Source organism: Mauremys mutica, chromosome 11 (assembly GCF_020497125.1).
Source record: "Mauremys mutica isolate MM-2020 ecotype Southern chromosome 11, ASM2049712v1, whole genome shotgun sequence".
In the NCBI taxonomy this organism is placed as follows: Eukaryota; Metazoa; Chordata; order Testudines; family Geoemydidae; genus Mauremys; species Mauremys mutica.
In genome coordinates this window covers 55,580,734-55,595,113 of record NC_059082.1, presented here as the reverse complement: position 1 = coordinate 55,595,113, position 14,380 = coordinate 55,580,734, and the positions used below count along the sequence as shown (strand labels likewise).

At 42.0% G+C, this 14,380-nt stretch overlaps 1 protein-coding gene across 7 annotated transcripts in view; it reads right to left on the bottom strand.

Moving 5' to 3' along the window:
* LOC123344345 (katanin interacting protein) overlaps window positions 1-14,380 on the bottom strand; it is a 177,514-nt gene that overhangs the window by 143,131 nt on the left and 20,003 nt on the right. For all 7 annotated transcript variants that reach the window (XM_044980454.1, XM_044980456.1, XM_044980452.1 and 4 more), the window contains 2 exons: window positions 11,527-11,621; window positions 7,651-7,782 (listed from right to left, as the gene is read on the bottom strand). In XM_044980454.1, the coding sequence (XP_044836389.1) occupies window positions 7,651-7,782; window positions 11,527-11,621 (227 nt within the window). The remainder of the gene's footprint in view (window positions 1-7,650; window positions 7,783-11,526; window positions 11,622-14,380) is intronic.

Here is a 14,380-nt window from a genome sequence, read left to right as displayed (position 1 = left end):
ACTGGGGCAAACCATGTCTTGCTGAGCCAATCAGAAGCTGTTCTATATCTATGTCATAGAATACATTTTCCTGAACCAATCAGGATGTCCCACATGACCACTGAGGTGTAGCTATCGACCAACAAACACTGCATAACACAAGTTTTTGTAGAACAAGTGTTGGCTTGCTTTTTAAAGATTTGCCTAAAGGAAAACATCTCTAAAAACTTATTACTTGTAAACTATAAAGAAAGCTTTAGAATTACACACTTTATAGAAAACACACACAGGCTAACTTAAAAGAAATACTAGCTTATGTAAAACAGTTTGCTGCTTTATCTATGGTAAAAAGTGTTATTTTTCCCCACACTTTTTCTTTCCTTTTTTTTTAATCTAAATGCTGTTAAACCAAGTAAAGTTTTAACAAACAAACTTTTGAAATGCCAATCAAAAAGGAGCATGAGTGTAGATTTCTTTATTTACAGAAAATATGTAAATGTAGTGAACATCCTTATTTGTTTTTAGTTTTGTACCAGGAGTTAAATTACCTTTTTTTTGCATAATGCCTTTAGCCTTTGTCTTTAAAAATGATAGACCTTCATGAACGTTATGTCTAACCTTTATATCAATTTCCCTTATTCTATTTACTTAAAGTAATGTATTTTATAGACTTTTATATTTATTGGAAATTAGCACCTATTCACAACTGTAAGGAGGTCTTTAATTTAAACTTTGTAATGGGTTTATAGGAAGGATATCCTTTGTAAAATGTGAAGATTTTTGGGGTGAACGTAATATTCCCATCATTTACAATAAAAGTCTAAAAAAGAAAAAAGCCATGTGGATTGAGTCCTGTGGCACTTTATAGACTAACAGACGTATTGGAGCATGAGCTTTCGTGGGTGAATACCCACTTCGTCAGATGCATCTGACGAAGTGGGTATTCACCCACAAAAGCTCATGCTCCAATACGTCTGTTAGTCTATAAGGTGCCACCGGACTCTTTGTTGCTTTTACAGATCCAGACTAACACGGCTACCCCTCTGATACTTGACATGTGGATTGAGTAACTGCATGAAGGAATAAGATAAACACTTCCCCCCTCCCCTTTTTAATCTGAAGCTGTTAGCTTTATTTCTAATAACTTTTGCAACAAAATACTTTTTTTTGTTAGCATGCTTTTATATTGGATTTAAACGTAATGCTAAGAAAGCAGCATTTTGCAGCAAAGAGGCACCTTTGCCATGAAGCTATACTTTTCTAATTGTATGAATGGTTAAGGGCAGGTCTACACTTAAAACTCTGAAGCAGTGCAGCTGTACTGCTGTAGCACTTCAGTGAAGAAAATACTACACTGACAGGAAAGCTTCTCCCATGTAGTTAATCCACCTCTGCGAGAGGCAGTAGCTATGTTGACAGAAGAAACCAGGCATTAGGTTGGTATAACTGCATTGCTCCAGAGTGTGGATTTTTCAAACCCCTGAGCGACATAGTTATACTGATGTAAGTTTATAGTGTATACCTGGCCCAAGATGAAGTCTGATCCAACTCGCCCTTATCTGAGGAAACATACCTCTCCCCCACCCCCACGTGATTATCTGATGAAACAACCCAACATCTGCCCCCTACCCACTTATCTCACTCTTTTTCCCCCTCAGTTTAAAACAGTCATGTTCTTTTGCTAACATACAATTTTTAATTATATCAAATAAACTATGAAAAGTGTAACATGAAAATACAGCATTAGGCATTTTTGACTGAGACGTAACATAATAAAAAGACCTATTTTAGAGATATTTTGTAGGTTTAGTGAAATAAAAATGTTTAAGATACGCTACCCTTTCCTTTTAAAAACAGTTTTTGCTTGCATTTAAAGTACCACGCAAAAACTGTTCTACTGGTAAAGAATGCCAGGGTATAATATAAAAAGCCTTAATATAGCGGGCTTACAATAAAATGCTATTTAAAACACAGGGGCAAACGTCACTATAGAACAATCAAACGTCATTGCACTGCAACCCCCTTCTGACAACAAAATATACCACAGGACCCCAGGAGGGGGAGGGACCGAAACCTGAGCCCACCCAAACCCTGCCACCCCGGGGGCGGGGGCAGGGGGGGGAGAGACAAAGCCAAAACCTCACCTCCCTAGGTCGGGGGGCCAAAGCTGAAGCCCAAGGGCTTCAGCCCCAGGCAGTGGCCCTGTAACTTGAGCCCTACCACCAAAGGCTGAAGCCCTCAGACTTGAGCTTTGGCCTCAGGCCCAAGCAAGTCTAAGCCAGCCCTGGTGACCCCATTAAAACGGAGCCACCACCCACTTTATTTGTGCAACAACATAATAAACAGTATTAAAACAATCAGGGTTTTGCATATATAAAGTGCTTCTGGCTTATGAGAGCTTGAATTTTGGTTGTTTTTTTAAAATAACTATTTTAAAGTTTGTTTTTAATCGAAATATATATACATGGCTTAAATGGGGTTAAACATGGTTGCCATTACTAAGAATAGGTAGCTTTGTATAATATAAAGGCTGTGAATTTAGTGTGCTACTTTTATAGAGATAAGAAAGTTTCTTCCCTCCTTTTTTTAAACGTTGGTTTTGTCTTACTTAAAATTAAATTACAATGAAAATTAGTAAAAAGATGGTGGGCTTTCCGTTTACATTAATGCCCTGTCCCTATCTCTGACACTTTAATATAGGCTTTTGTTTTAAACTGGAATGCAAAACATTTTATTCATTTACTTTGGCAGGCTCATCAAATCTTAGCCAACAAGATGCACAACAGCAACAAGAAAGATAGCAGGAAACAGCTTTTAAAAAGGGCAAAGTTAGCTTTACAAGAATCCCTGAAGCATCTATGGTTTCCAGGGGAAGCAAGGGTGGGGGTAAGCAGCAAACATACCACAGATGGGATAACAACCCTGATTCTAAACAACCCCATGCATCCAGAGCAGGGGCGGCTCCAGGCCCCAGCACGCCAAGCACGTGCTGGGGGTGGCATGCCGCGGGGGGTGCTCTGCCGGTCACCGGGAGGGCGGCAGGCGGCTCCGGTGGACCTCCCGCAGGTGTGCCTGCGGAGGGTCCGCTGGTCCCGCGGCTTTGGCCGTGGGACCAGTGGATCCTCCGCAAGCACGCCTGCGGGAGGTCCACCGGAGCCGCGGGACTGGCGACCGGCAGAGCGCCTCCCGCAGCATGCCGCCCTGCTTGGGGCGACGAAATGTCTAGAGCCGCCCCTGATCCAGAGCCTTCATTACACATTAGCCTGTAGAGACCAGGCCATCTGTACACTTCACAGAATCAAATATGTGGGGTTGCTTTATTGATGCACATCTTTATACTTGCAATATGACAAACAAGTCTGGATATGCTAAAACATGTTTGGGGCATGTCCGGACATGTCTGACTTTTTCCCATTTACAGAGTGCACCCCCATGTGGTCATTTTCTGGTAAATCACTTGTATACAATTTTAAAATCTGATCAAAAGATAAACCCTTACTACATTTCTTTAAACAGAATATACAATGATATCCATAGGTAACAGCAAGGGGGTCTTGTAGCTGTCTCTGGTTTAAAAAAAGGCAAGAAAGATTTAGGAAAAAAGTTACTGTCTGGGGAAAATCCACAGGAGTCAAAGAACTTTCTTGGCCCATGACTGGGTAAGTAGAGGGCTAGCCAGTGTTCCCTGGGTAAATTGTAGGGAGTTGTGTTTACAAGTCCCAGGGATCTACTGGACACAGAACCCTTTGGAAGCAGGTCACTAGGGAAAAAAATCTAAAGAAGCATCCTTAGATTAAAAAATGTGTTAACTACATGCTGTTTATAATCAATAGAATCAAACAGAACATTCCTTCTGTGATTAACCTCGGGTATGTTATCAAAAACCCCATACCCTGTCATGTTGACTGTAGAGGGCAATGTCCTAGAAAAACAAATCTCTGCTCTTAGGTTTCCAGTTTTAATCAGAGAATAACGATCAGGGTATTCCTGGTCAGGCTGAAGGTATACAGTGGGAGCAAAGTCACCACAATGGAACAAGAGCACTCCGTCTTTTACATATTTCCCAGTTGCCTGCATGAGTTGCATGTACTCCCTCACACAGTTCCCGTTCTCAAAATCAGGTTATAGAGGTTTAGCCGGCACCTTCTTGCCATCCACATATAAAGCCACAAAATTATTGTCATAATATTTAAAGTTGAAAGGGTTTTTAGCATAATTGCCACTGATGGCATCATTATCTATAAAACCAATAACTGCCCAAAGAGAGGTTTTCCTGGTTACTGACACGACTACCAGCAGAAATACTAAATACCTTCAAGCCTACCCTGTCCACAGGGTACCTAGCATTGGCAGTCATTAGAGCCTCTATGCAGCCAAACGGACCCCTGGAGTAACTTTAACCCTGTGACAGGATCCGTCACAGAGATCCCATTGGGACTGTCACCTGATGTGCTGAAATTACCTCTGAGCCTGTTTTCCCTGCCAGCTTGGAACTCCAGAACCCTGCCTTGTTGAGTCAGACATGCTAGCCTGCTGCAACACAGACCCAGGGTCTGGGTCATGCCCCCAAAGCTGCAGGCTTTAAGTGAAAACAGCTCTACAGGTTACCTGACTCCAGCACCCTGACACCCAGCTCCCAATGGGATCCAAACCACAAATAAATCTGTTTTACTCTATATAAAGGTTATACAGAGTAAACTCATAAATTGTCTACCCTCTATAACACTTATAGAGAGATTTGCACAGGTGTTTTCTCTCCCAGGCATTAATCACTTTGGGTTCATTAATAAACAAAAGTGATTTTATTAAGTATAAAAAGTAGGATTTAAGTGATTTCAAGTAATAACAGACAGAACGAAGTATGTCACCCAGCAAAATAAAGCAAAACCACGCAAGTTTAAGCCTAATACATTAAGCAACTGATTACAGGTAATATCTCACCCTCAGAGATGTTCCAATAAGCTTCTTTCACAGACTAGACTCCTTCCTAGTCTGGGCCCAATCCTTTCCCCGGTACAGTCCTTGTTAGTTCCAGCAGACATCTTAGGTGGTAAGCAGGGGCTCTCTCATGACAGGGCTCTCTTTGTCCTGCTCCACCCCCTTTTATAGCTTTGGCACAAGGTGGGAAACTTTCATCTCTGTTTGGCACCCCACTCCTCCTTCTAAATGGAAAAGAACCAGATTTAAGATGGATTCCAGTATCATGTGACATGGTCACATGTCCTGTGAGACCCCAGCCTCCATTCTTCCTGGGCTGGCCTACACGTACACAGGAAGGTTTGCAAGTAAACAGAGCCATTTACAGTTCATTGATTCTGAAGTACCCTTAATGGCTTCCACTTAATATGTTTACATGAGTAATACAAGTTTATATCTTATTCTCCTAACTTCAGACATAGAAATAATACATGCAAACAAATAGGATGAACACACTCAGTACATTATAAGCTTTGTAATGATACCTTACAAGAGACCTTTTGCGTAAAGCATATTCCAGTTACATCATATTCACATTCATAAGCATATTTTCATATTTCAAAAGACATACAATTATTTTTCAGACTTTATTTCAAAATAACCTAAATGCATAAAGAACATCTTTTTCTAAAAACTAATATTTAATACTTTTGTCATACTATCTGGATTTGCTTACGGCTGTGAGTGCCAACCTCAGGGCAGACTGTCAAGAAGCAGAGCAGAGACCCCAAACTGGTTGTATGTTCTATAATCAGATATCACCAACCCAGTAACAAGTGTGAACTCCTAAATCACTATAACAGTTTTACCATGGAGTCACAGACAGTCCCCATGAGCATTCCAGTCTATTTTGCCACTCAAGCAGGCTGGACTATATGATAGATGTCAGTGCTTAATTTGTAACGAAAGAGATGCCGGGGCTCAAACAAATTTTTACATTCATAACTGATGCAGCAAGCCCAGATGTGCCGAGGTTATGAACTGCCAAATCTAGAGGTGCCAGTGCTTAGCCCTGGCACAAATTAAGCACTGATAGATGGTCACTTTTCACAAAAGATTACAAAATAATCAGGTTACTTCCAGTCCTAACAGACCAGTTACCTACCCCAGGTCAATTTCTACCTTATATCCCACACCAAAGACAATGCTTGTAGCTAACCCTATAGTAAATATCTAAGGATTTATTAACTAAGAAAAGAAATGAATGAGTTATTACAAAGTTAAAGCAGGCACACATATATACACAAATGAATTACAGTCTCTGGTTTCAAAAGCTGACAGAGTTATTTTTTAGGGCTAACCCAGGTTAACCCTATGTATCTTTGTTTCTGTTTCATAGCTCTGGCCCTGTGAGAGTCAAAACAACAAAAGATGAAAAATGTTCTTGTCGGCTATTTTTATTTCTTTTTTCCAGAATTCATGCTGATGGGACAAGCCCTTTTGCACATAGCCTCTTCATGGGTTTAAAGGGGCAATTAACCAAGTCTTTGTATTGTGAGGTCCCACAATGGCCCATTTAGTTTTGATAGGCCTTCTTGATGGGCAGGAGATGATCCCTCCTGACTCAGTTCAGAGCAAATATGTTTTACAGATACAAAGCAAAAATTTAAATACTACCTTATAACATGTGATAAAGATATTATAAGTGAGGTTAATGCAGGCAGCATCTTACAAGAATTTTCTAAAGTCTAAACACCAAACACATTGTTATAAGTCCAATACCCATCATAACCATACTAGTACACAGGTGAAGCAGACTGGTTTCCAGTGATTAATTTGTCAGTGCTCGGCTGAGGCCTAAAGCCATGGCAAGAGCAGGCAGTCCTGGTCGGCCAGCATCATAACCTTTATTTCAAAAAATAAATAAAGATTATTTTTCCTCTAAAGAGATTTGTTAACATGTTTGTGTTTTAAAACTCATTCCTTTAGTGCAGTTTTAAAACTCTCTTTTCTGACATTTTTCCTTTACCACTTTGTGATAATCCTTTTATTTTGTAAATTATCTAAAAACCTATAAAATTATTTTTCTCTAAAAATGTATAAAAGCCCTATTTTCTTCTAACCTTAATATGTAAAAAACCACACATACAAATCACCCTAAGTTCCCCATAAATATTTTTTTAAAATGGCCAACCACACCAAAAGTGTGCAGGTCCAAATAGAAGACATGGGGTAGGACATAAACCAGAAGGTGGATGGGGGTGGAAACCGGTCAAAATTATATGGCGAAGAATTCTATAAAGTCCTCAACTACTAACATCTTTATCAATGACCTGGAAGAAAACATAAAATCATCACTGACAAAGTTTGCCCTTGACCCAAAAATTGGGAGAGTGGAATCTTTGTGGACAATCACTCTAAGGGCTGAAAGCTTTCCTTCAGCAGAACCCTTAATTCTGCCTTGAAGTGACACCATGCAAAAGACATACAATTATGATTTAACTATTTTAGTGTTGTAGACTGCAATTAGATTAAACTGATGCTTTTTAAATGATACATTAGATGTTTTCATTTTTGACCCTTCTGGTGTCACTTTTACCCACTCCCAAATACTCTAGTTAGCCATATACATTATAATGGGTTCGCTTGAATTAGTGAGTATTGGTATACTGCCAGAACTATGGCAATTGAGTCCACTTTCATTTAGACTCACATTTGATCATGAACAATGCCACAGCAGAAATCAATCTGTACCTGGGAGCAATTAATATGATAGTCGTTTGTCTCCATATTCAAGCTTTCGTAAGGTTCAAAATCATCAGAGTACTCCGGAGGGGGTGAAATGCAGAGTCTAGAGCCACTTTCTGTTTTAATCTGCACAGGTTTCTATAAAAAGAAACAAACAAATCACATCTTTCTTCTGTTATTAGCACACTAAGTATGTAATTATCACATGCTTCCTACAATGTTATATCCATGCATATTAGATATAAACTTTCAAATGTAACTGGAAAAATATTCCTTCCCTAAGTTTAAAGGGATACCATTAACTTAAAAATACTCTCCCATCTGAAATTTTATCTAATATTGTTACAAGTTTTCTGTCTCGCTCAAGAACAAAATGAATGGAGGAGAGTGGTTGGCGCCTTATGCTCCACAGGGAGTGAATAAGAAGAAGAAGAATTGTTACAAGTATTAGCAATGACTGCATTTGCACTATAGAGTTGAATCAAACGGATTGCACCAATGTAAGCAGCAATGGTGCAGTGTCTCTACATTAGCCATCCTGCTCACAATGCATTGGTTAAAAGCACGAACCTGATTCTTGGATGGGTAAGCAGGGGAATATCAAGTAAGAACAGAGTGGTAGCATTACTTCTGTATTGTCAATAGGGAGCCTATGATTGGATACTGTGTCCAGTTCTGGTGTGAACACTTCAAAGAGGATGTTGAAAAAATTAGAGAGGATGCAGAAAAGAGTCCCAAGGTATTAATCGAGGTTGGGAAATCATGCTTTATAGTGACAAACATAAAATGCTCAATCTATTTAGTTTACCCAAGAGTAGGTTAAGTGGCGACTTGATCATGGTCTACAAGTACCTACAAAGAGGAAGGGGGAAGAAATTTTTGATAGCAGTGGGCTCTTTAATTTAGCAGACAAGAAAGATAAGACAATCCAATGGCTGGAACTCAAAGCTAGACAAATTCAGATTAGAAATAAATTACAAATGCTTAACAGTGAGGGTAAACAACCATTAAAGCAGTTATGTAGGGATGCAGTGGATTCCCTATCATGTGAAGTTTATCTTCACTTTATTTTTAAATATCATTTGACCTCACAAGAGAAAAGCAGCTTCCCGAAAAGAAAGTAATGGAACAGACTGCTAGAAACCTACTAGTTGCAGACTGACACACGAGGTACTCCTGGTTTGTTGCTTTGTTTGTTTTCAGGATTAGATTTGTTTAACAATTTAATCTAAATTTACAACCATTTATCTCATTTATAACAAGTTACTTAAGCGCATTACATATCAAAGTCACTTAAACAGAAAAATAGTGTAATATGTTGCAATAGCTCAATGCTTTGCACAATTCACATGTATGAAATAAGCACAAATAGGATTTAAACTATGTTCTGTACAGTCCTCAACTTTATTACACACTATAAACTTCAAATGCATAAGGAAATTTTATAGCCTGAACCAAGGAATGACTAATGATGTTAGGGCTACTTGTACTTAAAGTTAAGCATGTGCTTAAGTGCTTTGTTGGTCAAAGTTTAAAACTCATTACTTTTATAGCCAAATTCCTCCCAGCCTTTCCACAGTTACTAGGGAAAAGCAGAGTACAGAAGCTACATTTAGTGTCCAGACTCTGTGTGCCATATAACTGAGCTCCATTAGGGTTCTCTGTCAAATTGCAAGAAGCCACCACCCAAACAGCTCTATGTAGATGTATTCCAGCTATCTCCAAAGGAGGAAACTAAATTAACAAGGGACTTCAGACTATAAAGTTGATATAAAGTTCCCATATGGTGATGGGACTGATATACTGCTATACTAAGTCTAGATCAGAGGTTCTCAACCTTTTTGGGCTCAGGACCCATTTGTAAATGTTTATGATCTGTTGTGACCCAGTAAATAGTCCGGGGGCGGAGGCGCTGGGGTGGTTTCAGTTGGATCCTGTCCCCTGTGGGGGGTTGGATCCTGCCAAGCACTCACCCCACAGTGGTGGCTCCTGTGCTGTGGGGCTACTTGGGCTTGGCTCTCCGCTTCAGGCATTGCAACCTCTGGAGTTTCAGCATCACTCAGGTTTGGCCCCGCCTCTTGACTGGACCAAATTTGTGAGTGGAGCTGTGACCTGACTCATGGGGTTGCAGTGTCACTCATTCAAATTTTGCCTACCCGGGCTCCTGTCATCACAATATCTGGGCCAAACCTGAGTGGTGCTGGGACCCCAGAGGTTGTAGTGCCTGGAACAGGGAGACGAGCCCAGCCACCTCCTTGGGATGGGAGCTGCCATGTGACCCTTTGAAACATTCTGGCGATCCAATTTTGGGTCCCGACCCCCAGGTTGAGAAACCCTGTCTAGGCTGCTCAGCTATCTTACTAGACATTTTAGGGGAAAAGCCTGTAAGGTCTCTAGATCGGAGAAACTACTCTATGGGAAAATATGCTAAAGGTGTCCCTGTACCTATTGACAGTGTCAAAATAATAATAAAATAAATAAATACATTTTAAAAAATTATGGGCCAAATGTGCAAAGTGTGATGAACAGATACAAGGTCTGGTAGTAAGAAAGAAACAGTTAAGAAATGCATACTGCTGATGACAAGGATGATATAAAAAAAAAACCCAAAACATACAGGTGGCTCCCTAAGGAGACTGTTAGTTGTGGCCTCTCACAAGATAATAGATTACTAGCAATATTGTATCATTTCAGTATAACACAGTACTGAACATTTTGCTGAAAGTATAAACCTAATAAGGAAAAAGTTTGGTTTCTAAAAAATGTCTAGCAAGCTGCTCTCTGTGGTTGGATTTAATTTAGTTCAAGTAATGTTCCTTACATAGGATCTGATCCTGTTCCCATTAGTGGTGAAACTCCTAGGAATTTCAATGAAACAGGTGCATGTACTATATTTTGAAGAAGTATGGTCTAATATTATCATACAAAATTAATATATCAAAAATGAAGACTCAAGAAATTTCTTAAGGTAAGTCACCGCTTGAGCGAGACATGTACAAGTTATCAAGTTTATATCTATACGAATGATTGAAATCAGTTATTTCAATCATCTTGCTTTAAAATCAGTCCAGGCTGGAACTGTAAAATTTACAAATTTGACTAATGCTATAGCCTGTTTATACAGGAGATCACATGATCGCAATGGTCCCTTCTGGCCTTAAAAATCTATGAAAATAAGCAGAATAAATCACTGAAGGAAGATAATATAGCAGGCACACAAACATTACGTTCATTCTTCCACAAACTGGTTCCTGCAGCAATATGTTCTTTCTGCTCCCTGGTCTAATCAACATACCCTTGTTCTGCTGTTCCCCACCTCCTTTCCCCCAATAACATGAGGTGGAAATCACGTCCCTATTCTTTCCATAGGGATCCTATTAAAAATATTAGCTATCTGGGGCATGCACACGTCCTCTGAACCATGCCATAGTTACTGCTGCAACCAGTGGTAGGGAGCAGCCATATTTATCCATCTTGTCAAACCCAAACTTCCAGAGCAATTTTGTAAAATGTCATTGATCAAGACATCTTACTGCACACACAGCGTACTGAATTCTGATAAACTGATCACTTACGAGATTTTTTTGAAAATACTTTTTTCCCTGTGGGGTAAACAAGTGAGGGGCTGACGACCACTGTCCTCCCATGGGGAAGCAATATCCACTACCAGTACGTGCTGCTCTTTTTCTTTAATTTAGGAATGTAAGAATTCCCTACTGACTACATCTCAGGTTAGAGCAACTGCACAGTGTGTCTCCCTCTGCACCTGTGTAATACTGCAGAACTAAGGGATGTAGTTAGGGTCAGGAAACGGCCTCCCAACGAACTTGTTGCTGCCCCAAACAGTTCACCAAGGATGCATTCTTCCCTGCCACGCCATACCTGACACCACCCTTTACGCTGGATTTTGCTTGGTGCAGTCTGCGTGCTGCGTCCTTGCAGTTCAATTTCTTTTACTTGGGCTGCTGTACCAGAATCTGAAACAGGAATTAGGAACAATCTCATTGATAACACATATCCTCCATGGAGTTCTTTCAGAATGTTTATAAGTCTCCCCAGGTCTGAGACACTTTTTTGATTCCAATGTCACACAAAAAGTTAAACACAAGTGTGATGCTCCCTGGGGGTACCCAGGTTTGTGAGGAACCTTGCTACCACCTGCTCTTAGCATAAGTGAACCTTGTCTGTGTCTGCCTGGGATCAATGCCCTGATGCCACCTGCTACTGGCAACAGTAGCAACTACCTCCACAGGCTCCACTCTCTCTTTACAAGTTAGTGACAGGCACACACCAACCCAAGAGTCCTTGAAGTATCCCCTGTAGTCTTCAGTCCCTGCCCAACTGGACACTCACAGAATTACCAGGCCCACTGATCCCAAAGGAACAGCACACCACTGCTTAATAGTTCACCTTGGAACACAGCTTTGCTTAGCACACACCACTTCGATTTGTTTATAGCAAAAGTATGTATACGTTTATTGAACAAAAGACAGAGATTCATAGGACAGCACACAGAAATTTGGAAACAAAGGGTTCCATATAAAACTGGGTCTTTATAAGTCCCTCAGACGGACATCAATTCTGGGCAAGATAGTGAAGTGGCTGATATGGGACTCCATTAATAAAGAAAAGGAGGGTAACACAATTAACGCCAATCAACATGGGTTTATGGAAAACAGATCCTGTCAAACTAACTTGATTTTTTTTTATGAGCTTACAATTTTGGTTATAAAGGTAATAATGTTGATGCAACAGACTTCTGTACGGTGTTCGACTTTATACTGCATAACATTTTAATTTAAATAAAGTAGAATGATATAAAATTAACATGGAACACTTTAAATGGATTAAAAACTGGCTAACTGATAGGTCTCAAAATGTAACTTGAAATGGGGAATCATTATCGAGTGGGTCTGTTTCCAATGGAGTCCCACAGAGATCAGTTCTGGGTCATATGGAATTTATCAATGACCAGGAAGAAAACATAAAATCATCACTGATAAAGTTTCCAGATGAACCAAAACTTGAGGCATGGTAACAATGAAGAGAACAGGATCTGGATTGCTTAGTAAACTGGGCACATGCAAACATTATGCATTTTAATATGGCTAAATGTAGATGTATACATCTAGGAACAAGGAATGTAGGCTATACTTAGAGGATGGGGGACTCTATCCTGGGAAGCAGTGACTCTGAAAAAGATTTGGGGGGTGTGATGGATAATCATCTGAACATGAGCTCCCAGTGCAATTCTGTGACCGAAACAGCCAATGCGATTCTCAGATGCACAAACGGGAATCTCAAGTAGGAGTAGAAAAGTCATTTTACCTCTGTATTTGGCAATGGTGTGACTGCTGCTAGAATACATTGTCCATTTCTGGTGCCCACAATTCAAGAAGGATGTTGATAAATTGGGGAGGGTTCAGAGAAGAGCCACGAGAATGATTAAAGGATTAGAAAATATGATTTGTGGTGATAGACTAAAGGAACTCAATCTATTTATTTTAACAAAGGGAAGTGTAGCAGGCTGGTGTGGCTCCCCTCCTCCCCGGGGAGGGTTGAGCCCCGGACACCGGAAGGGGCGGGGCTACAGAGCAGTGAGCCCGCCCCTCAGAGGGTCAGGCGGCGACCCGGAAGCATAAAAGCCGGCCATCAGAGCTCAGTCAGAGCCCAGCTAGCGTCGGGAGCAGACCTGCCCGAGAGGGCTCGGGACTGGGAAGCCGCTAGAGCACAGAGCAGTTGCCCTGACTGGCCGGAGCGTCCCCTCGCTCGCTACTGGGAGGACCCGTCGGAGCTTCCCCGTGCCATCTACGAGGAGGAGCCGCTGGAGACTTCCCCTCTCCCTTGCTGTTACCCCGAGGAACCCCCGGAGCAGACCTGGCCGGACTTCCCCGAGGAACTGCCGGATCTACGCCCCAGCCCGGGCTGCGAGGAGCCCATGCTGTTGGACTTCCCGGGAGCGGACACCACGGATCAGGTAGGCCCAGAGGAGGAAATTGGAAGTGGCCCGGGGGCAGCTGGCCCCAGTCAGGCTGCAGATCAACCAGTGCCTATGTCAGTGTGTTGTGGTCAGGATCCCCACTGACCGTCAGCGGTGGTAGCCGCTGCTAGGGCCCCGGGCCGGGACGCAGTGGAGTGGGTGGGCCTGCGTCCCCCCTGCCACCCCACTCGCGGGTGGCAGTCTTCCCCCTCACCCCAGGGCTCAGCCCCTGCACCAGAGGGCCTGAGCCCTGACTGTTGTTGTCCCGCCCTAATCTAGGGCCTGGGCCTCTATACTAACTGTTTGTTGCTCAGCCCCTGCACCAGAGGGCCTGAGCTCCCTAAACTGTTGTATTGCTGCTCAGCCCCTGCTCCAGAGGGCCTGAGCTCCCTAAACTGTTGTATTGCTGCTCAGCCCCTGCTCCAGAGGGCCTGAGCTCCCTAAACTGTTGTATTGCTGCTCAGCCCCTGCTCCAGAGGGCCCTGAACTCCCTGAACTGTTGTATTGTTACTCAGCCCCTGCACCAGAGGGCCTGAGCTCCCTGAACTGTTGTATTGTTACTCAGCCCCTGCTCCAGAGGGCCCTGAGCTCCTTGAACTGTTTCTACTGTTGCTCAGCCCCTGCAATAGAGGGCCTGAGCCCCCTAAACTGCTGTATCATTGCTCAGCCCCTGCACCCGAGGGCCTGAGCTCTGACTGTTGTTGCCCCGCCCGGATCCAGGGCCTGGGCCTCTATACTAACTGTTTGTTGCTCAGC